Source organism: Cydia fagiglandana, chromosome 11, assembly GCF_963556715.1.
Source record: "Cydia fagiglandana chromosome 11, ilCydFagi1.1, whole genome shotgun sequence".
In the NCBI taxonomy this organism is placed as follows: domain Eukaryota; kingdom Metazoa; phylum Arthropoda; class Insecta; order Lepidoptera; family Tortricidae; genus Cydia; species Cydia fagiglandana.
In genome coordinates, this window is record NC_085942.1 from 17,252,988 (window position 1) to 17,277,986 (window position 24,999).

Here is a 24,999-nt window from a genome sequence, read left to right on the forward strand (position 1 = left end):
ATTCTGTCTGTGTAAATGTTTTTTACCGGATCGTTTTATTATAATAAAGAAATAGGTACATCGTAAATATATAAAAAAAACACATGTAATCAGATCAAATGACTATGCGCTTTGTCGCGCCAACCCTTATAATCTTATAATTATACCTCTACATCTAGGAATACACGATGTTTTCCTTTTTTGCGCGCGCATTCTGCCCTTTCTCATTCGATAGGCCGGTGCCAGTCACGGTTGAACCCTCCCGCGGCGCCGACGTCACGAAATGCGCGACCACAAACTTTCAAGTTAAAACATGTGGACAGACGTTAGCAATCGCGAGAGACATAAGTATCTGACGCAGACGAATGGATCTTTTATACCGGGGTGAGTGTATTTCTTTGTTTATTTTCATTGTTTATTTCGTTGTAGTAGTTGAATCTACTCGAGTGTGACGGCGTAACGTAACAGAAAGGTAAACAAAACAGCTTTGTTGTGCGTAAGTTTTAGGAATAAGTTTGATGATAGTTACTGATGCAGAAATGTGTTTTTTTTAATGTGTCATCACATGATGAGCTAGCAAATCGTACACAAAACAAAGTAGTTATCACCAATCTGGTAGTTTCATCAGGGTGTTTATGGGTTTGTTTTTGTATGTATTTCGTTATCCATTGTGTGTTGTGTGTGTGTGTGTGTAGATTAGTTTTATGTGTGATTCAAGTTTTTGTTATTTATAATGATTAATGACAATATTAATGAGATTTACTAGTCGTTGTCTATGTCTGTACCTCTGCAATAAACGGGTTAAATGCAACTGCAAAATGTGGATTGGGGCCTATTCGACTCGCCAGCACATGTGACATGATCTTAATATTGTATAAACTTAATAAGAAAAGTGGTGGACATAGGGTGGCAATTTAGCGAGCGGAATACACTATGGCCACAGAATAAATAATAGTACTACCGTACAGAAAGGAAGCTTCCTACAAAACCGAAGTTTGACAGCGGTTCAGGGTCGAATCATGCTATCCCTTTCTAATACATGGCACTATCCCTTTCGGCCAATTAGGGTTGTCAAAATTCAAGTGATTATCTTATCTGTGGTCGTGCACCCAAAAGGAAGTCAAGTGGTGCCAACCCTAATAATTGCTCGGAGCAATGCTGAGCCGAGCGGAGCCGAGTTTGGCCGAAGTCAGGAGCTTCGCACCCCTGCTATGGCCACATGCATTCAAATTACTTATTATTGTAGAACAGCTGACCCGTAGTCGTAGTCAATATTTCGTGTAGTCTAGTTATAAATGCATGTACCTACTACACGTAGAGATGTAGAGACCGTAAATGAACAGTCAGCAGCTGAAGTCGCTATACACTCCAGGTGCTCAAAGAGAGGTAAACGTTTAAACTGTCTAAAAGTTGTTGACTGTCATGGTAGCATTTACTTGTGAGCGCTCAACATGTCACAAATATCTTAACAGTCGCTATTCATTAATTTCTACACTTACAACAAATCATTGATACCTTAGCTGTCAAAAAACCATTGGTATCTAAGCGGTCAACGTGTCAAATATATCTGAACAATATGGAAAAATAGACGTTTAAAGCATACATGTATGGTCGTATATTGAATGAATAATAGCTATGCTAATTTCAGGTAAAGCGTTTTGACAATCATCGAAAGCAGTACAGTCTTGTCATCACATACATCTATCTCACGTTTTGCCCTTCAACCATTGACAGAGGGCTGTCAGTCAGCTTACTGCAAACTATTTCTTTTATTTAATAGAATCATCAAAACGAATGAGTGACACATAGCGAAAGCCAACTGAAGCCGAATTTAGAACCAATTGTTAAGGCACGTTGTGGTCTTGTTACTAAGGCGTTTGCTTTTCAAAGCAGAGACCGCGGGTTCAAATCTCAGTCGGATGCACCTAGAGATTACAGCTTTTTTTTTGGGTTTCATTTCTATTATTACTTAATTTGTGGTTTTATATTAATTTCGCATACGTTTATATGTTTTTTGAAGATATGTCACATGTAGAGTATGTACGACTTTCTAACAGGACGTTGTAGGTTTGAACCCGCAGTAAGCGTTCCTTAGATTACTCCTGTGCGGAATGCCATTTGATGTTTACTGCTAGGTTATACTGGTTATACTAACAATAAGTTCAAAGATATACAGTATGTATCAACATACTGTATATCTTTGAACTTATTGTTAGTACGAACGTTAGTTTGAACGAAAGGCCAAGAAAGAGACCCATTAATGTTTAGGTCATACTGAACAACTTTTACTATGGGACCAACCCCGAAAACGCGGAAAAATACTTGGAAGTTTCATACATTTTGCTGGTCTGATGTTGAAATTTTCTATGGGAGAGTAATTTTTTTCCGGGGTCTCGGGGTTGGTCCCATAGTAAAAGTTGCTCAGTATGACCTAAACATTAATGGGTCTCTTTCTTGGCCTTTCTTTCTGATACATACTGTATATAACTCCGTATACTCTATCCTCTCTGCTAAGTTGTAAAAACAAAATTCGTCATTGCTATGGTCAACATAGCATATTACGTAGGTGTATATGCATGGCAATGATGGTTTTAACGGCTTAGCCTCTATTACAAAGCCATAAGGTTTACATGTCAGATTGGGACAGAGAACGTGTTAAGTTTCAATTCTATTATTTTCTCCTTCGTTCTTTGATCGATTCGGAGCATCGTATTTTAGTACTATATAGTATATTTTAGTACAATAAGCGGGCTAAATGAATATATTAACATATAATATGCTCTACGATTTGGAAGAACGGCCGCCTATGACAGTTAAAATAAAAAACCTATCATTCTCGTAAAACCTACTTATTTATGGTCTAAGTTTGACACTTGACGATAAAATACTTCTTTAAGAAAGGAGGTGTCAATTCGTAGCTGCTACAGTATTTTTTTAAAAGTTAAACAGATAAAATGTTGATGCTTAGTTACCATTGAAATAACAACTGCTTAGCAACTGGTGGCACCCTGGCTGCTGACGTACGTGATTGGCAGTGCGTGTAGGTATTAATGACAGCAGCTTGAATTTGAGTGCTTAGTTACCACTGAGTTTCTAACCGTTATTGTCATTGTGATTAAATAAGGGTGTATGTGTTAAAGAAAAACTCAGAAGTTAAGATATATGTGACGAACTGAAAGCCTATGCTAAAATGACAACTTAGATGTCCTTATTTTTGTGACTATTGAAGTGTATATGTTTTCTTGGACACCTTACCCGCTCAAGTATATCTGATGCTGACTGAACCATATGTGTTTGCAGCAAGAATTTCGAATTGCCTGTTATTGTGTGGAAGACTGTATAAATAATGCAGGTAGGTCAGCGCTAATGACCTGAAATGAAACTTTCGTCTAAAATAAAGTAAGTAATTGAAAGAGTTACAAATACAAACCAGTTAACGACCACATCAAACGCAACCAAATAAAGATCCCGTGCCCTAATTATTCAAACTACGAGTAGAAACATTAACCTGTTTCACTGGTTACTAGCGTAAAAGCTTTCAAACAACAAAAGTCCTTTTAATAAACTAAATTAAGTAGGTATTCGCTACAAATACATCGCCTCACACGATCTAGTATACAATGAATCCTCGATTATACACAGCTGTTAAGAATCTAAAGGTCAACTTATGCTGGTCATGCTATTGGATTCGTAATCGGAACTAAATGTTTTTAATCAGGTAACACAATGACCAACAGCCAGACCGTAGTTGGATCTTATGTCTATGCTAATAAGGTTTACGAATTATCAACACTGTTGATGGCAGGTAGGTTTACCGGAACTGCCTTGGTTATGGCCGCCCTTGGCATGGCATAAAAGAGCTTGTGTCAAGGCTATGGGATTGGTTTCACAGATAACATAGTTGCCTGAATTAGGCCATCTGATTGTATTGGTTAACGGGCATCGAATTTATTTTATTCCGTGTTTAGCACGGGGATTTATTAGAATTAGAAAGGCATGCTTACCACAACTTTTACTGACTTACTTTAGGGTTTTTACGTTTTTACGTGGGAAATTACAAATGATACCTAAGTAGGTAGGTATACTTACCTATATCGCCACACATCAAATAACTGACCGGTCTACTTATTAAATATTCCGCAATATTTTTATGGTTCTGTACCCAAAGGGTAAAACGGGACCCATTACTAAGACTCCGCTGTCCGTCCGTCCGTCTGTCCCCAGGCTAAATCTCACGAACCGTGATAGCTAGACAGTTGAAATTTTCACAGATGATGTATTTCTGTTGCCGCTATAACAACAAATACTAAAAAGTACGGAACCCTCGGTGGGCGAGTCCGACTCGCACTTTTCTTATGTATACATATTATTCTATCAAACATAAATCATAACTCCTAAAGGCCCGGGACTCGTACAAAATACTCGTTACACATTTTGCGCACATGCATCAAAATGTACTTACCTATAAATTAACCTAATGGAGAGAGATTTAATTCTTTAAAACGTCATGAACGCCTAAAAGCATTGTGTGGCTGGTGTCTTATCTATCATAGTTATCATTGTCGTGTTGTCCATTATCCATAACGACTTAATTAATGTATTATAGGCACATTAGCAATGGAATGGCATATGCTAGTTGAAGTACCATGTTGCAAGTCACCAATCGAATTACAGAAAATGTTCATCATGAATAAGAAATGAATAAGTAAGCAAGGAAAGGTTTGAAGATGTCTTTGCCTTTGTAATTAACAAAAATAAATGGTTGCCTTTTACCCGCTAGTCAATGCAAATCACGATGAAATTTCTAATCAAAGTAAATAGTTTCATGCCAAATCAGGATTGCCGCCATCGCGTTCATTTTCTCCTGCGCGCGATAATTGCGCTAACGCGCTGAGTCACACTCTTCAGGTGACCAGTATAACCGGACATTTTGTACGATTAACACCACATGGACTATCTCTGGACTAAATTGCGGGCATCATCTTTCTCTGTCACTGTCACTCCAATTACGCTTTTATTGAAGTAAAAGAGAAAGATCCCCGCAGTTTACGATTTTCGGTTTTAGCGGTAGGCCCTCTGCTGCGGAAGGACGGCATCGAATACTCAACGCTATCTAGGCGGAGCGGAGATGTATCCTCTCATCTCCGCCTCAGTGGATAGGCAGCCTTAGTAATGTATGCTCCCAATCATCATCATTCTGCAGGAACACTCATAACTGACCGGGGGTAGACTTTGTGACGTTGCAAAAAAGTGAATAATCACAACCATGTCGACAATACAGTCAGCTGTAGAGAAAAGGTGGGTACCTGTATACCCGTGCATAGAAATGAAGTATGCAAAGGTGTAAGTGTGTGCCTTACCCACACATATACAGTGTTAGAGTAATAAGGCTACACATCAGTGGCGGCGCGTCAAACATATCCATAGGCAAGCCGGGCTAATTTGGCTTACATATTTCCTTTACAACTCTGCTCAAACGTCCAAAAACAGGCAAGCCGGTGGGAATCGGCTTTTATGGACGCGCCGCCACTGCTACACATGTATCATTTGACGCGCAGTATACCATATCATAGCAAGCAGTTGTTTGTTTTTACGTCCCACCTCACATGGCGATCCTGCCAGTGCGGCCTTGTGCTGCTAAGCTAATTGTAATTGCTGACTGTAGTGACTGTACATAAACATCGATACCGGAGTTGCGTAGCCTTCGACTCGCTCATGTACTCGTAAGCTACTCTATTGGAATTACACTGATACCACGATTAATGAATAATGCAGCGAATAAAGAAAACTGCGTCATATCGAACCGTTGATAGCCAATAATGGACATGAATTTAAATTATTACTGTCACGAGACGCTATTATTTATGTATGTGAAGGTGTGATAGGCATTTTGCTTGCATTGCGCACGTTTAAAAAGTAGTGTAGGCATGTAAAGGTACTTGTACCTAGGTACCTGGTCTATATAGGTAAGCCATGTGTAAACAAATTATTTAAGTGGGGCTCCAATACGACAAACGTAATTTTTTAACCGTTGCGTACCTAATAGTACGGAACCCTTCGTGCGCGAGTCGGTCTCGAACTTGGCCGGGTTTTTTGAACTCGTACCATAAAAGCCACATAGATGTTACTATACAATATCGTACATTAGGTAGTTCTTATTTCTTATATACGGGTCAAACAGATCACTGTGTTACGTTCTTTCCTGTGGACATACACAAAGTTAAGGGCTATAAAGGTTAATTTTCTTATTTAACCCTAACCCACGTAAAAAGGTCCTCCTTTTATTTACAGAACTATGATTAAATCATTACTTACATGCCCACAAGCTGTTAACTATTGCCCACAGGGGAGAAAAATGTACAGTTCGCGCGAACACGCTAGTTTTACGTGGATAAGGGTTCAATAAGAAAATTAATCTTTATAGCCCTTAACTTTGTGTATGTCCACAGGAAAGAACGTAACACAGTGATCTGTTTGACCCATACCTACACGTTAACGTTAACTCGATTCGTGGAGTTTTCGATGCCGTTTTCTATTACCATAATCGAGTGACGTCACTGTCATGCTTAACTTTTTTAAGTAACGAAAAGATGAGTAAGCATGAAAAATCACTAGAAATCTAGATATTTAAATAAGTATTCAAGAAAACGTTACTTAATCGATTCCGTATCCACCAGACCATGGTATTACAAATTTTCCCGCTAACCCAATATTCTCGAGATATCTTCGGCGTCGCTTGATTCTAGGATTAACCGCCCGCGCTCGTTGCGACAATGCAATGTAGGAGTTATATGTAAGAATTATTGGAAGATTTATGATTAATATCTGAAGAAGATAAAAATTTATTGACTATCTGAATATTTATTAATAGTTTAATGCCTACAAATGTTTGTGTCGTCGCAACCCGTTCAGTGCACATGGCTCAAATGCTGCGTCATGCAAGCGCGACGTAACACTTAACGCACGTTCGTACGTATGTAAAGCTTGAACACGCCAAAACGTGGGCACATAAAATTACAAATAAATAGAAAATAAAGGTCTAATGGAGCGAAATATATATTGAATATAATTGAAAATATTATAGTTTATCATGCTAATATACTAGACTATCATTTCAGCCTCAGGATTTGACATGTCACAGACTTCGTGATGACCAGGACACAGGCACTTTGCACGACATGATTACTGTATGCTTAAGTAGTCCAAGCCAGAGTTATTTGCGGATAAGTTGATAATATAACTTTAACGGGTGTCTTTTTCAAATATTCATTGATATGGGCCCAGTCCATTGCCATCCGCCTTCATTTATTACCATCCGCCAAAAGTACCCTTTTGGCATTGTCAGCATGTCCATCATGTTAATACCCCTTCGTCACTGTTATAGTGTAATGACAACACGATGAATGCTACCAAAATAGTAACTGTGAGCTGTGGCTTCTTTAAAATAGGTTTAGGTCATTTTCGCAAATGTTTCTTGCATACATTTCTATAGTCAATGTCCCTTATGCGAATCAATTAACGGCGTCGCTTGATGCAATCACAAGTAGCTGGCTCAACCAATAAATAATGGGGATACTTAGCATTATTTTTATCTTGCAATCTTCGGGAATGTATTAGCAACTCATACAAGTCAAACTTTTTATTTTGTGTATTGCTTGAAGTATGTATTTCTATAGAACCATCGTCTAACACCTAACACGCTCAAATACGTTAAAAATGATCAAACGTTTTAATATCCTACATTTTGCATACAAATTTCATTTAGCACCACTATTTTGGGAGCAGATAAGCTCTTGCTAGCTCTTAATTTAACTTGACTTCTCTTTTTGTACATAAATTTGAGATATTTGTACGTTTTTTGCAACATAAGAAAAATTTGGTTTCGGTCTTTATGTAAGAACGCTGTATTTTCCTAGTTTCTTTTTTTTTCTCATTTGTATCTCGTGTTATTCTGCTTTCTGGTTGTCTTTCCATTCATTGACGTCTCCGCAACATTTCAAAAACACAAAAACTAATCGATCCTCGATATATTAACATTTTCACAAGGTTCTTTAGCCTAATCGACTTTTCCAATTCTATTGGTGCAAAGTGATTTCGCTCAGTTATTGTTTAAAGCTCGTTATCATGAAAACGAATCATACAATTGACAACTATTGTGGTATCATATATTCCTCATACTATAGCGATTTTAATTTAAGTAAAGTAATAAAATTTAACCACCCTTTCCAAAATGTATACCTAAGCAAAAATGTGTGCCCACGTTTTGGCGTGTTCAAGCTTTACATGCGTAAGTACTGTAAGATTTTTCAATCAAAAATCAAATCAAAAATCAAAATCAAAAAATATTTATTGTATGGTTATGGGTGAGGTTTACAAAAAGGTGGTACAAAATATTTATGCTCTCCATATCCTGCCTTACAAAAGCGTACAATATTGGTAAGTTGTCCAAATGTTAGGTATACTAATTTGTATCCCACTTGGCCTTATAAGTACCTATAGTGGAGCAAAAAAACTCACTGAATTTTTTGCCAAACTAGTGACACATTTTTAATTTAGTACCTATCCAAAAACACATTTTAATTTAAATTCTAACTGTTATATTCTATTCATACAGTCTTTGATTCACGGGATTCACTTATAAGTTCGCTCTGGCTCGAAGCTCAGAAATTCGCATTATAGCTATTGTATTGTATTAAAATTAATCCCATTACTTAATAGTTTTCTATTTTAATCCTGGCATCACACAATTTCAAGGGCAGTCTTCAGGCGAGAAACAATACCCCGACGACTCATGTAAAACGAAGGGGAAGTCGCAGTCGCACCGTGACCAGTCGCAGATGATGCCTAATGGCACCGCCCTTGGCTCGTCGCACGTCGGCTGCGAGTATGTGGGCTGGCAGCGACTGTGGACGGCGTACATGTGCTCTGGACATTGGGCTACGCCTGAAAAAGATAACGAGTAATAATACCTACTAATTTTGGCTATGCGTAAAATGAGTGGTGGGATTACTAAAGCGACGAGACCACACAGGGATGATATCACGAACGTTCAAAGGACGATATCGATATCTTCATAATATTTGACAGCTGGCAAATGAGGGCCTATCTATATACAGGATGTTTGGTAGGTACTTACATCGTTTGCCAAATTAAAACGGCATATAGGTTGAGTCGTTTGCTATCTTCGTTATGCTTAGAAAAACAAAATTGGCCATGGTTTTTTTACTACTACTTTTTACTACTAAAAATTTGAAATTTACGAAAAACTGGCATAGAAGTGAAAAAAAAAATGTGCGCCAAATTAAAATTTTTAGGCCTGAGAAGATAGCAATAGACTCAACCTATCTGCCGTTTTAATTTACGATGTACCAAACAACCTGTATTAGTCACGATAACGAAAAGAACTATTGTTCGGGATGACAGATGCTACGATTAGTCAAATTACTATTTTCCATAGGTACATCATTTGAGCTTCAATAATTGGCGATTGTACCGTTCAGACAAGACAACTAATTAATATGCCCTACTGTCATGCATAGAGTGAATTAATATTAATGTCCCTTCTATATAGAACAAGTAAATACCGGGAGACACTTGTTGTTCAATATTCACCGCTTCTGCTAGGTGTGATGTGATGAAATTACCTACTAAACAAAAAAATCTTTACTCACATGTGCCATTATACATTAAACACTCTACTTTTTTCTGCACCAATTCGAAGTACATATTCGGTGCACAGTTAACAAAGCTAAATAATAAGACGGTTATTACAATTGGGAGCTGCATTTTTCACTCACTCAGCTCTAAGCTTTAATTCCATCTGTGGTTTCAACGAGCAGATGAATAAGAAGTTGAATGATTGAATGGACTTCCTCCTTTTGTTCACTACCTACGAAGCCTACCTACTACCTACGTTTGTTTTTGGAATTGGAGAGTTCGGGGAATGACGATAAGAAATAAGAATCCATGTTTTTAATGGTTAGTTTTTAAAGTTTAGTGATCATCAGACATTAGCCCTTGACCACGTTAAATGGAGGGACATAGTTGTTGGTCACGATCCTCAGTCGTGCAGGAACGAAGAAGAAGAAGAATCAGACATTACGGCCTGGATCACCTTGGCCATTTTGTGAAATTTCTAAAAACTAAGCGACAAAAAAACGGTTGCGAAATACGATCTAGCATAGCCAAGATGACATTCGAAAGCATTTTTGACCAAGCTAAAACGGAGGCCGTCATATTTGCACGAGCCAAAACTTTCATAAAATGGGGTCCTGGAGCGATGAGATCTTGGAGTCACAGGCTCCGAAATCTAATGCGCGGTGTAACAATCGTCCTTATTTCTGCTACTCGAGCATGTAATATGTATTAGCAGTAAACTAAAGCGGCCTAGTTTCCGACTGTTTGCTGGCAGGACGCCAAATCATTATCTTAACTATTTACCAACCTGCCCCGCTTATCATGCACCCAGGCCATATTGAATTATTTACGAAAATTCTGTTTAATTTCAAATTCCTCGGCTATTCCGCGAAATAACTTAGTACTTTTGCCGGAAAATAATGCCTTTGATGTAAAAGTGTTTTTATGTTTTGATGTTGCTTTTATACTTACCAACAAGGAAAAATACATCACTACACCTTATTTTAAAACAAAATCCCCGCCGCGTCTATCTGTTTGTGCGTGTTCGCAATAAACTCAAAAACTCCATTTTCATGCGGTTTATACCTATCAATAGAGTGATATATTCTTGAGGAAGGTTTAGGCGTATAATTTGTTAACCTGTGCGAAGCCGAGGCGGGTTGCTAGTGCATAATAAAACTAACTTATCGATTTTTGGTTCCTATTGCGATTTTCAACCCCCACACAAAGAGTAGGTAGACAAGTCTAATCTGTTTATCTATGCATACTATCTAATGTGTGGCATCATAGACCCAAAACGGATGAATTGATTCGAGTGCACGTTTTTTGCTTATTTTATTTTATTTATTCACATCATACCACCACCATGCATATTTTTTAACGAAATTATTGCTTACAAATCAAATTGGCACATATGTTTCTGAATACAGCCCTTACTTCATGGGCAGTAAGTGCTACGAATGTTACGTCGTAGGCCGTAGCATTGTTTTTCCGCTTTGTATCGAAAACAGTTCGTAGATATACTTAACGTAGGAATATCGTAAAATAAATATTCCTATTCTAAAAACTAAAAGGGTACCTACGTATAAAAATTAAATGAAACTAGTACAATATTCGTTATCAAATTTCTTTCATTAGGTACTTAACAAATTGTATTTATAGAATAGGTAGGTACTATATACCGTACCTCTTGTTTAGGTAGGGACCTACGGTACGGTACGACGACGGACTAGGTAGTCCGTCGGTAATCTCGCGAATAGCTATTTACCGCAAATACGAATCCCCGTAAAATGGAATGATGTATTAAATATAGATATTTCTATATCATCCATTTTACGAGTATCCTACGGTTACCCTATTGGGTAGGTATCTTAATGTTTACAATCAAAATTAAATATATACCTATTATATTGTTTTGGTTATATTGTGACTCGAAAACGACAGCAGATTGTAATTTTCTAAGAATATTGATAAGATAATAAAGTAATTTAATAGGGCGATACTTGACCATAAAATCTTGATACGTCACAAATAAGTAGCCGATGTTAGTTATAGGTCCGCCTTAAGAAATGGACCTATTATGCACCCTATATACCTACAAATATATTAGCCAAATACATATCGACGGTAAAGTCGCAAATTATCACTAGCTATTTGTCTTATAAAATATTTTATAAATTCACTTTATAATTTTATTGAGACTCTTTTTTCCAATAGTAAAGTACAAGACAGTCAAATGAAGGGTACACGGCAAGAACATGCGCTAGTCGATGTTTTGAAAAATGAGAATTTAATCTCAAAACGTAGAGCTCTCATTGAACTATTAGTAACAACTTCGGTTACCTCTGTAATCATAAACATATAGTCGCACCAATAAAAGTCTGCAGCGGATTTGATATCCCACGTAGTGTAAGTGTTATGTATACGTCATAATTTCATAGAAGTTTGACGTTTAAAATGACACTTGAACTGCGTGGGCTATCAAAATCGCTTTTTTTTTACTTTAAAAACACCTAAGGTGCAGGGGGGCAATTGAAACTGCGGGGTATTTTAAACTAATAGAAATATCTCCTATGTTTTACATTATTATGTACATCGTTGCTTTCAAACCGCAGTTACTCAAAACGTTGTCAGAGTGACTAGACATATTCTTTTCGTGTACCCTTCAAATGTTCTGAAAAAGTAATATTTAATAAAGTAATATTAAAAAAGTAATATTCTTAAAAAGCTTTGGATCATTAGCCAATGTTAAACATTTCATCGCTGTCGGTGCCCTCAGGCAAGTGCAGCCGACGCCGGGACTTGCGCTTGCGCAGACTCGGATCCGGGCAGTCTTCTTCCTTCACGCAGCGCATTTGATCCTCTTCCAGAAGAAGATCACCGTTGCAATCGCAGCGCGACCAGCCGCATGTGAACCCTGGGATATAGAAATGAATTACATTTTACTCGTATTCAGCTAGTCAGACCGAGATAAGTCTGCAACGATTTTGATAGCACACGCAGTAGAAGTGTCATTTATATGTTATAATTTCATATAAGTTTGACGTTCAAAATAACACTTGCACTGCGTGTGCTAGAGTTAGACCAAGAAAAGTCTGCAACGATTTTGATAGCACACGCAGTGCAAGTGTCAAACTTCTATGAAATTATGACGTATAAATAACAGTTGCACTGCGTGGACCACAGCGTGGACTATCAAAAAATCGCTGCAGACTTTTTCTGGTCTAACTCCATCAAAATCGTTGCAGACTTCTCTTATTGGTTCAACCCTACTCGTATGCAACTGTTGTCAAAACATGCTCCGCGAACTCTTGAAGCCCGCGAATCCATAGTCTTTAGGGTCCCACGGACGCGATCGATATCGCATAAGCAATGACAAGCAGAATTCAATTCTAAATTTAAACCTCTAGAACGTTTATTGGCTGGCATATTTTAATACCTCGGACTCAAAGTAGTTATGCCAATATAATTTTACAAAGACACAGACAGTAGGCAGTTGAATTAACACTTTTCTTATTTTAAGTAATATGTATGTTACAAAAGTAGTCCATTCACCGAAGCCTAAAGGTTAAATTTTAATTGGCTATAGATACTTTAAGGACATATAATTATAGGATCTCCATTTCTTGAAGTTTATTCACAATGTTGCCTATTGGCATCCTAGGCGTCAAAACGGTCGACGGTCGTTCATCTTTCATCAAAATAGAGTCTAAAGAGTTTTGACCTTCAGTCGGAGTACTCGGAGTCGGGGTAAAAAAAGAAACGATGCTGTATGGCTGTAATAACTAGAGACATTAACCCTTTATAGAGCAAAGGTCTCAAAAATACTACAAGGCCACCCTATAACATCAACTTTTTGGATGAGGCTTGAACTGAAGATTTTATTCAGTCGAAAGTTAAAGGGTTACAAAACAAAGTGTCAGTTTAAATATCTTCGACTATTTCGCAAACTGAAATAATGGTTAAAGGTAGTACCTATGGGATAGACATATCTGGAACGGCAAGTGCGCTGCGACATTGCATCTTGATCGCAGCGCGTGTGGTACGGGTGCATGTTACGTGGACAGTGGGGTACACCTGCAATTTAAATTATCATTAACTCATCATTAATTATATAACTAACGGCACCCTAGAGCAGCCATTCTCAAAGTGTGGTGTGTCTCTGTTGGGGTTCCGCGAAAATATACTTGTAATAATAAGAAAAAAACCAGCTCTTCTATAGGTATGAAGTTGCTAAGCGGGCGAGGTGTTCAAAATGATCTCGACGCTACTTAATTGTTAAGGGATTAAGAGCGTGCCAAGGTAATTTTGAACACCTGACCTGATTAGCCACTTCTGCTGCTGACTGTACCTAATCGTATTAGAATTAACGAACAACTGATGGTCTAGCAAAGATTATGTTTTGACTAACGTGAGTGTTTACGTTTACGTACCTATGTAAACTTTGAGATGAAGAAGATAAGTGGGAATTTACCCTCGAGATACAATTTAGGTTGACTCATGCTTGATGCTACAACGATTCGGGCCCACCGGGGCGTCCGACACTTCAGTTTTCTATACGAAGCGTCACCTCTCATAGAAATATAAATGTCGGGCGCCCGGCCCGGACCCGGACCGTTCTAGCGTGAGCCTTTAAACGACATACTTAGATATAGAATTTAATCGGCACTACAGTGTGTACGTGTAGTTGTGTAACTACTTGTGCGGTAACATAATCTAACCGCGTTTGATCAAGATCAACAAGGATCAGTTGCAAACAACATTACTTATACATAAATAAATTACATATTACCCGATACTATAACAAATCAACTCACATTCGCCTTTGTAAAAAAGACATCGGAAATTCTGTCGCGGATGAGCTGCGCACAATAGGAGCAAAGAAAGTAACGCAAGAACCGACATTGTCTTGAAACTCTGCTAAACTGAGTACGAGAGTAAAAAGTAGTGTTCCCACGATTACTTACGTTTGTGTTTGTGTTTTCGCACGCTCGCTCCATTGCGTGAAATGGTTTGTTTATGACTTTTATGAGGATTGCTTCCATTTAGAACTGGGCCTCTCGTATTATTGCGGACAATGACAGTAACCTTTAACAAAAAAACCGGACAAATGAGAGTCGGACGGAAAAGATAGACGGACGGACAACAAAGTGTTCCTATAGGGTTCCGTTTTTTCCTTTTGAGGTACGGAACCCTAAAGTTTAGTTACTTAGTTTAGTTTATACAATTTTCATACAGGTAAAATATACATACATTTCAGCTTGTACTACTTGTCGTATGATGATCGTTTTTTAGAATAATTAATAAGAATTAGAATAGAACATCAAAATATAAAATAAAATAAAATTAGTACATAACAAATCAAAACAGTGCAATAATAACATAAAAATAACAATTAGCAAAACAGTATGTCATCGTTTTATGGTTTTCATTTGTAGTCCTACAACCTATAACCACATCAATAAATGTCTCTCCCTCTTCTCTTACCAACCTTATTTACGTTGTGTTCATGATGTTCATCATTTGCAACACTTCGCCTGTGACTTACCGTTCTCTGCTCTTACACAAACCACTATAATAGAAGTTGCGTAAAGTTGTTATTGTTGTTAAACTCAACAACATATATATAGGTACCTACCTTATATTTTATTAGGTTGCACTTTATTTTCTGTAATTGATTATAGATTATTTTCTGGTCGAAGAAGCCCATAAAACTCCCACAACTAAACAAATACTTACCTAACAATAATTTCTCCATAAACCCTGGATCGCTATTATTTTGAAAATTAACAATAATCAATATTGTGAAACTTTGCCCTTTCATAACATAAACAATAGTTAAACAACAAACTTTAGCAGTCTTCGTTATACCCTTGTACCAAGTTTCAAACTTCGTTCGTGCGAATTGAAGGAGCTATTATCAAGTAAGTAAGTACCGAGAAACGATGCCTTACCACGAATCTTGTTAGTCGATAAAATATAGGTGAAGGGGTAAGCTTCAGTACCTAATTACTTATAAGGTACCCACCCATATGCTTCAAGAGACCGGTAAATAATGGAGACTAAGCGTAACCTACTAAACTGTAACACAATGTTGGCACTTTTTACTAGCGCGTCTTTTATTTATGTAAAAATAAGTAAATAAAAGTGGTTTTTTAAATAGTAGGAATAAAATTACCAATAAATAAATTATCTTAGAGTGTTTATTTACAAAAAGGAATTTACTATTTTACAAACAAATTATTACTTTTTTTGGTCCTGAATTACGTTTTGCAGTATACGGTTACGTTATTATTGTAGATAGCGTCACATTAGCGAGGTTTCAGGCTCATTTATTTTGAATAGCGTTTGGCGCTTAGACCTCTTTTCGGGTAATCCGGTCACGTTACCCCATAGAGACCCAGTTGCCTGACGCAATCAGCGACGGAAGAAATTTTTCTTTGAGGGAGTGTTTTGTCTTATTAGTATATCGCATTCACTGCCACCAGAGGGCTTACCGCGAACCACGTTCGACGTGTTGCCTCTCTATCTAACGTGGTTCGCGGTAGACCCTCAGTGCCACCCTCTTTTCCTGGACATTCACCAGGTGCCGCACTTTGCTGTCACTATATATTATGAACGCGTCTGTGCGTCAAAGGCACGTGAAAGTCACGGTGACGCATATATGCGTTGGTGGCAGTGAATGCGATATCATTGTAAGGCAGTACCTAAGACACGCAGTTTTGTAGACTAAATAGTGTTTCGTTATAAGTTTATAAAATCCATACGTACGTCTATAGGTAAGGTATTTGTAATATGGGCCTTGTTACCTGATTTAAATTTCTAAATAAAATAAATAAATAACCATTGAATAGGCAGGCCGTTAATTTATATGTGCACTTATTCAGTACTAGCGACCCTCCCCGGCTTCGTACGGGTTAACAAATTAACACCTAATCTTTCCTCAAGAATCGCTCTATTGATAGGTGAAAATCGCATGAAACTCCGTTCAGTAGTTTTTGAGTTTGTCGCAAACAAACGTACAAACACACAGATAGATCCGGCGGGGGACTTTGTTTTAAGATGTAGCGATAATACCTAAGTACATGTATTTACGGTCTTTGCTTGAGCGCGAGTTAAGATCATCGTGAGTGGAGGTCTTTACCAGTGGCGGTACTTCCATACAAGCCCAAAAGCCGGGCTTGCCTTAGTTGCCTTACCGAAATTACGTAGTGATAAGATCAATAATCAATATAGATTATTTTTAAACCGCGCGCCAAATGAACCCGTACGTATTATTAAATTCAAGCCACAGCGCGCGGACCGCGGCGCCAGCATGTTGCAAAATTTTGCCGTGGCGCCTCCTCCGCGCGAAAGAAATCAGGCGTAGGATGAATATCTGCTGAGAATTCAGCTATCCTGCTCGCTCTCGTCGGATTGCGGTTGCAAGCCGACGAGTGCGAACTTGCTTTCTCGTCCCGCTCTAGGCGGTCTGAGCCTACAAACGCCATAGAACGATGTAACTATTTGTTGGTATGTATAGCAATTTTATAAGGCGATTTAAGCCGAGCTTTTGGTGTGAAGTTAGCTGCATAAGTTCACACGGGCACGCGTTTACTTCAAGTGTATTATTATTTAGTCGAGTCGAAAGTAACATAACGAAAGGTCAAATAGGTCAATTCATTTAAGTGAATTTGAATTAAGTAGTGAATGTGGATTTGTTCGTTTGTTGTGACGTTTATAAGTGTTAACAATGTATGAAGTTGTTCCTTGTGACGGTATGAGATGCGTCCACGTATTACTCAACGAAAGCAAGGTAAAATCGTTAAACTTTGTAGAAAAACGGGATATATATCATTTCCGCGCCAAAACCAACACCCGACTTGTGTATTCTCAGATAAGTCAGTCGCATTAAGAGAAAATTTTGTACGACCGTTTACAAAACACAAGGATTGCTGGTTTACTCCAATTAAGGCGTAATTAGAGTGACAGGTATGCCCTGTGCTGTGCGCTATGATAGCTCGCCGCGATACGCTAGCAAATTCATTTAAGTCCAAAGAGTGAGATTGGACATTTATTACGAAAACATATCTTTCGGCTTGCCTTACTCCGAAACCCTAGGCACGCCACTGGTCTTTACAATATACAGGTCGCTGTGTTTACTGATTAAACTATGGCATGCGTCCGTTATACCAGGTTATACCTAAGTCAGGTTAGATAGAGAAATGTGCCTGGCACGAGTTTCGCGGCAGCACAGATTACAGCGAGGTGCAGTGATAAGAATTCTCTACGCGATTACGTAAACCGTCTATTGTGTTTTTGAACCTCGACGGTGGTAACAAACATAGCTAGGTATATTACCCACAGTAGCTTGGTAAGCTATCACCGTAGCCTATGTACATACAGCTGCGGAGATAGTTGACACCCCCCCGCCCTCGTGCAGCTGACTGTAACTATGTACGTTTACAAGTTTCCACTTGCAAAGGTTTCATTCATGTGCCTAATGAGTAGCTATTTGAAACACCTTCCCTTCAGCCCCCAGACTTCAAAATAAAACTAAGTACTTACTTTTATTTATGCCCATCTTCATCTGTCTCAGCCTGGAAGACAGAGACACATACCAATAAGGATGGATGTAGGTAGATGTATACCTACTTATATATAAAGATATATATTACCCATGTAGCTTGCGTCCAGGGATACCAGTTTCCTAGTTGACCGTTCCATCAACCCCCCAGGCCCCCTAAATTTACAAAAATCGCGTTTTGTGTGTTGCGTGCTTTCAAACCATCGCTATCCCTTTTATTGACGAGGTTACCTACCCTTTGATTCGATAACGTTTAACTTTCTTCTCTTCAAGGTTATCTGCCAACAGTTTAACCTTTCATGTCTGACTTGTTTTATTTTTTCGTGACCGTTTTGTACTGGGCATCATTAGATCAAAGTTAGCTTATTTATTTTGCCAGCTCCAGATTCTAAAGCTACGCACAGGTGCCTAGAATAGTGCTCCGTCAAGTCGAAATCACGTGGAAGTCGGTAAAAAACCGGGCAAGTGCGAGTCGGACTCGCGCACGAAGGGTTCCGTACGATAATGCAAAAAAAGGCGAAAAAAAAACGGTCACTCATCCAAGTACTGACCCCGCCCGACGTTGCTTTAATAACTTCGGTCAAAAATCACGTTTGTTTGTATGGGAGCCCCCCACTTAAATCTTTATTTTATTCTGTTTTTAGTATTGGTTGTTATAGCGGCAACAGAAATACATCATCGTGAAAATTTCAACTGTCTAGCTATCACGGTTCGTGAGATACAGCTTGGTGACAGACGGACGGACGGACGGACGGACGGACAGCAGAGTTTTAGTAATAGGGTAAAGTTTTACCTCTTTTAATAATAAATTTGATTAGTTTCCTATACCTATAGCTTCCTCGTCACTCTACCAACGATTTGATTCACATGTCTGAAGATTAAGTTAAACTCCATTGTTGCAGATACACCGGGCACTGTCCTATGCTAAAGTTCCGTTACGGCAAATGCTACGGAGACAACACGCGGCAGATACTCAGGGAGATCAAGTCGAATGGCCTGTTCAAGTGAGTCACATAGGACTTAGTATTTTTTGTAAAGTATGTAGGTATAACCACACGCGAGAAAAGCCTAAAATGATCTGCTACATTCTAGCGCATCGCTCCTCACACTTCTGAACCTAAGTTAGGTAGTCGCGTTTTCGCTAATTATAATTTTAAATATTATTCATTCGTCAATTCGTAATTTTATACTTTATTGTAGGAATGTGACGAATGTTATCCATGTAATTTCTCTGGTCCTGGCAACTTAAAAAGTGAGATAGTCCTGATGATGTGAGGCATCCCTAGATCAAACGTTTCTCTCTTTCTTAAGTAAGTTTACAAGACAAGTCATCTGTCATAGAACGCACTGCGATTAATTTCTTGCGGTTTCATCAGTGGGTACCGCAAAAAGGTTAACGTACGGCATGCCTCAGAAACGCACGCACTTGCAAGACCGTAAGAAACCGTAAGAAATTTGACTGAAACCGCATAAAATTAATCTCAGTGCGTTCTAAGCCTTAAGATGAGAATATCTAACGCCTATTTCACAGTAAACCGCTGGAATACCGCCGCGGCGACAACTACGAGCTAGACCGCATGCCGCGCTGCGACGCGCCGCGCCGCGACGCGTACGACGGCATCGGCCGGACGCCCGCCTACATGACCGGCTACACTGGCTACGTTCCCGGAATGAACTTTAGGCAGGCCCTTGTCTATCATTCCCGTTAACTATCAAGCCGACTGCTGGACATTGCTCCAGAGTTTTAACACACACTAGTCTTCGGTCCATCTAATCTCCTACAGTTATTACAATACAATACTCTTTATTGCACACCTCACATACACGTAGTTTACAATAAATGTATAATAACATAAACAAAGACAACAGGCGGTCTTATCGCTTAAGAGCGATCTCTTCCAGACAACCTTTGGGTATCGGAGACAAAAGAAAGAATATACGGTTAATAATTAGTTAGGTATCAAGACCTTGGGATTGCATAAATGCGGTGCTATGAGGCAAAGAGCCCTATCCAGCCGGCAGGCTGTCTCGAAACTCTTAACCTGCCCTTAACAATAAACTGCCGGTTACAAATATACGTATACCTATATTGCCTGGACATGAGGGCTGATCTTACTTTTGTCGCATGTCAATGTCCCTATATACATCAGGATCTGCCTTCTAAAAGCTGTAATTTTATTTCTAGATACGGCAAATCATATGGACGAGCAGCGGACGACTGTATAGCAGACTTCGAAGAGAACCAGCGGGCGATGCGTCGACGAGCCGATTTGAACCGAACCCACGCCCGCTCGCGAAGCGCGCCCAAGATGGAAACCGTGCATTCGCGAGACGAAATACGGAGAGACCTGAACCGATTTAGAGAGATCAATAAGTACAAAGGTAAGATATATATCTTCCCAGGTTGATACTGAACCCAAACGTACTCACAAAGCGCACACCGTGCATCTAGGAACGAGATGTGGAGAAACCTCAACCGGTTTAGATATGTAGGTACTACGAGTAAAAGTTTTCCTGGCAAAAACAAGTGCTTGACAAAATAAAACTGTACTGTACCTAATCTGGACTCGACAATTCCATCAGTGTACAAGCACACCTTAGTTAGTAACCAGTTCAATTTATTAAATTGCACAACGGCGGGACTTAATCGCCTATTTAAGTTTTAACCTCCGACGTTTCGAGGACGGCGTTGTCCCCGTGGTCTCTGAGATGACTGGCTAAAGTTGACTTCAACATCTACCCGCGCGAGTTTGCTCAAATCAATTTGAATTTGAGTATGTTCAGGAAATCGAACCTTAATAAGTAATTATTTAACCTATTCTTTCGTTTTCGTTCCAGAAAACACAATATCCCCCGAATTCCCACCCATAGCCGGCTACACGGGCCACATCCCGCGCATCAAAGGCTCCGAGGCCTCGCTAAGCCAGCGCTACCACTGCGCCGCCAAGCGAGGCCTAGAGCTCATCCGCCTCGAACGAGACAAGAGGACGGAGCTCCACGAGGCAGACGGCAACATTAAGGCGATACTGAAGGACAAGGATAGGAAGTTCTCGTATTGGAACTGGGGATAGCATACGGGGAGGAGAATGTTCTTTGGCAAGTGCCGGTAGACATTCTTCTGAATTGTGTTGATTGTTAAGAATTTTAAATGTTGTTTGACAAACTGACTGGTACTTGAGACGATTCGCTCTTTCTTAGATATATTCACCTACGAAAAAAAAAGAATAGATTCGACGCGATACTCGCCTTTTTCACACAGAAAATTTTACTTTAAATTAATAACCACACGGCACAGACGTGCCACACGGACAAAGCAATGCCACGTAATAAAAGGCGACAAATGAGATCAACATCAGCCTTGAGTGTTTGTCCTCTACGCAGAGTTGACAATTAGATTTCGGATGATGAATAGATGACAATCGTACGTCTACAAACGCCGAACGAAAATAATGCATCGAGATGCCAGATGTACGTAGCTAGACGAAAACTCACGAGACTATTTCCATACATTATTTAAGTTTCTAATCAGAGATCATAAGAAAGTTTCGAATTTTGTAAAATCCGTCCACAATATTTCCGACACTCAAATCCAAGGGTCGAAAACAAACAAGGTCATCATTTAATTATATTAGTCAAAAACTGCAGATTAAGGTGGTATTCCACATGTCCAATTTCTTTGTCTAATGTCATTGCATCTCACTCCCACATCGGATAAAGAACAATGCATAGGTGGAATACCACCATTAGGTACAGTATTCAGTTTCGCGTACCATTATGTACAAGCGAGATAACTAATAATGGGACGGCACGACCCCCAATGAATTATGCGCGCAGTGGCGGATTTGCTCTAAGGCCCAGCAGGCCTACGCCTAGAAGTGGGAAGATATTAGGGGCAGCAAGGCGGCAGTCTATAGATGGGTGCTGAGAAAGGGGCGACTAGTAAATTACTACAGGGCCCGGGGCCTAGGGCGGCCAATGCTGCAAATCCGCCACTGTATGCGCGCACCAATCAGCGCAAGCGAGCGTACAATACGTATTATCAATATCAATACCTTAAGAGTCACACGAACCTAGCCGCCGCCAATACAAAGGAAATAGGTACTTAGATCGAGTAGAAAATAGTCTAGAACCTGCGCCCACACTGTTAAATTGTTTTTCTACTCCTGTACTTTTATTTGTCGTTTAAAGGGTCGTGCACACACCTTTAAAACCCTACCTTATAGTTGTCAAGACAAGTCTTTAGTCTATTCCCCAAAAAAACATTTGTGCATACACGCAGTATCTTTTTGGCGATTTAACGATACTTCGTGTAATGACCACTTAAAAAATATTTTTTTTTTTTCTTGGTATGGACTTGAGGGCGGTGTTGCCCGTAGCCAACGTCAAGTAAAAGGGTAGGAAATTAAACGCGGAAAGGAATAAAGGAACGCAATTTGGAAAAAGTGGTCAGGTCAGGTATAAGAATACAACGTGATACATATACTTGATATTATAAAGACTATACTTTTATATTATTATGAAAGATGAAGCATGCTATGATGTTATATAAATCATGATTAATAAGCAAGGAAGGGATGTCAGTTGGAAAGGGAATATGTTTAGATTGTAAAGTTTCCATGAAAACAGTGCGATCGTATAAGGGACAAGAAAATAATTTTTTGGTTAATGTCAGCCACCTCAGCACCACAGTCACATTTAGGATCATCAATAAATTTAAATCTAGCAAGATCAGAAGGAGCACTTGTATGGCCCAGTCTCATGCGTGTTAAGCATGATATTTCGCGTCTATTAAAGTTTTTATTGTAAAACCACGGCTTTATAGGGATATCATTTTGAATCTTAAGATAATAATTTCCAGATTCCAGGCTGCTCCAAAACCAAAAGAACTCCCAGGCTAACCTGAGATATCTTTTGGGGAGCAACAGAAGATCATGACAATAATTTTTATATGGAAAGATATCACCAGAAGCAACAGCATCTACGGCCAGACGATCAGCTTTCTCATTTCCGGAAATTCCACAATGACTTGGCACCCATACAAAATTTATAGTAAGCCCTTTCTTTTCGCATTTTAACAAGATGTCTCGGATTTCATATAACAAAGGGTAACTGTTTGTCATTTTGAAAGGTGATTTTAAAAGAATTTGGAGACCACTTTTAGAATCGGAAAAAATTACACATTTATTTAAATTGAACATGCAAACATACTCAACAGCTTTATAAATACCAAATAGTTCTCCAGTAAATACCGAAGATTCCGGAGGAAGTTTAACTTTTTGTACAACATTATACTGGTGATGAAATACACCAACCCCTACACAACTATTCGTAGAAAGTTTTGATGCATCTGTGTATATGTGATGCCAACCAGACCAATTTTCGCCCACTAAGTTGTTAAATACAGGTTGAGCACTTATTTTATCCTTAGAAATATTGGAGTCTAGAAATACTTGCGGAGAAATAATCAAAGAGTCAAAATCTTTCTCGTATATAGGAAGGTTAATATGTCTAACAGTAGGAGAAGATAGAGACAAAAATTTAAGGTAGCTATTAATTATACAAGGAGGAGTTCTATTACGCCAATATGGAGACGACTGCATATGATCATAAAGAGTTGATAATTTTGTGATAAGAGGATGTACCGAAAATTGCATAGTCCTAAAAATGAATCTATCGGATAAAAATTGACGTCTCAAATGCGCAGGTGGGTCAACACATTCCACTTGCATGGCATTAGCTGGACTGGTTCGCATAGCACCAAGGATTGTCCTTAGTGACTTATTCTGTATGACATTTAATACTTTAAAGGCATCTTCTGTGCCCGGTGTTAAAAGAAAAGAACCGTAATCAACTACGCTTCTTATAACTGAATTATAAATAAGCTTCAAATAGAAAGGATGGCTGCCCCACCATACACCAGCCAAGCATCTCAAAATGTTTAATGAGCGTTCGCATCTACCTTTAATATAATTACAATGACCCTTAGCTGACAAATTGTAGTCCAAAACCATTCCTAAATACTTAACTTCATCACGAAAGGAAATTGTAGATCCACCATAGGATAAATTTTCATTAACAGTTTTTTTCCTTGGAGAAAATAAAATTGCAGAGGTTTTCGGAACTGAAAGGTCCAATCCATTATTATTCAAATAGACATTTAGTTCCTTCAAACTAGTATTTATAATTTCGCAGGCCTTTTGAACGGATTTATTTCTAGAGTAGAGCACTATGTCATCGGCATATTGTAAAATGGATGTATAATTTGGCAAATTATAACTAAGGTCGTATGTATATACATTAAAAAGTAAAGGGCTTAGAACAGAACCCTGTGGTAAACCTTTCCAAACTGTCCTATGTAATACTTTATCATTTAAATCTAACCTAATCAACCGTTCATAAAACATAGCAGCAATAATATTACACAAGCGTTCAGGAACTCCCAAGAGGAACAATTTATTTACAAGAATTGATATATTTACATTATCATAGGCAGAATTGATATCTATAAAACAAGCTACGACATATTCCCGTTTCGAGAAAGCTAAAAGGATATCAGAAACTAACAAACCCACACAGTCTAAAGTGCTTCTGCTTTTGCGAAAACCATATTCTTTCTTTCTTTCTTTCTTTATTTATTCATAACAATAAAATTATTGTGTTGAACATAAGCTTAAAATTAAAAATTAACACTACATTAAATTAAATTACATTAAATTAAAGCTCAATTAAGTGATCCCAAGCTGGTGATATTAATGAAAGTATATATATTAAAATTCAAATTGTTTTAATTAAAATTGTATCAGGTCAAGGAATAAAAT

At 38.6% G+C, this 24,999-nt stretch overlaps 2 protein-coding genes across 2 annotated transcripts; one reads left to right on the forward strand and one right to left on the reverse strand.

Annotated features, from left to right (window-relative positions):
* Positions 1 to 223: 223 nt before the first annotated feature.
* Positions 224 to 23,259, forward strand: LOC134669120 (ciliary microtubule inner protein 2B-like). The gene is made up of 5 exons (XM_063526660.1): positions 224 to 363; positions 19,084 to 19,185; positions 19,713 to 19,862; positions 20,367 to 20,563; positions 21,020 to 23,259. The coding sequence occupies exons 1-5, from the start codon at positions 293 to 295 to the stop codon at positions 21,250 to 21,252; spliced, it is 753 nt and encodes a 250-aa protein (XP_063382730.1). The 5' UTR covers positions 224 to 292; the 3' UTR covers positions 21,253 to 23,259.
* Positions 11,227 to 14,885, reverse strand: LOC134669123 (uncharacterized). The gene is made up of 3 exons (XM_063526664.1): positions 14,433 to 14,885; positions 13,591 to 13,692; positions 11,227 to 12,532 (listed from the first exon to the last, which is right to left on the reverse strand). The coding sequence occupies exons 1-3, from the start codon at positions 14,518 to 14,520 to the stop codon at positions 12,354 to 12,356; spliced, it is 369 nt and encodes a 122-aa protein (XP_063382734.1). The 5' UTR covers positions 14,521 to 14,885; the 3' UTR covers positions 11,227 to 12,353.
* Positions 23,260 to 24,999: the final 1,740 nt, after the last annotated feature.

Excerpts from the sequence above, each read along its gene's own strand:
- LOC134669123 (XM_063526664.1), bottom strand. The coding sequence starts at position 14,520 with ATGTCGGTTCTTGCGTTACTTTCTTTGCTCCTATTGTGCGCAGCTCAT. Across the intron at positions 13,693-14,432 it reads TCTTTTTTACAAAGGCGAAT|GTGTACCCCACTGTCCACGT; the intron begins GTGAGTTGATTT and ends TTTAAATTGCAG. Across the intron at positions 12,533-13,590 it reads CAGATATGTCTATCCCATAG|GGTTCACATGCGGCTGGTCG; the intron begins GTACTACCTTTA and ends TCTATATCCCAG.
- LOC134669120 (XM_063526660.1), top strand. The coding sequence starts at position 293 with ATGTGGACAGACGTTAGCAATCGCGAGAGACATAAGTATCTGACGCAG. Across the intron at positions 364-19,083 it reads AATGGATCTTTTATACCGGG|ATACACCGGGCACTGTCCTA; the intron begins GTGAGTGTATTT and ends CCATTGTTGCAG. Across the intron at positions 19,863-20,366 it reads GTTCCCGGAATGAACTTTAG|ATACGGCAAATCATATGGAC; the intron begins GCAGGCCCTTGT and ends TTTTATTTCTAG.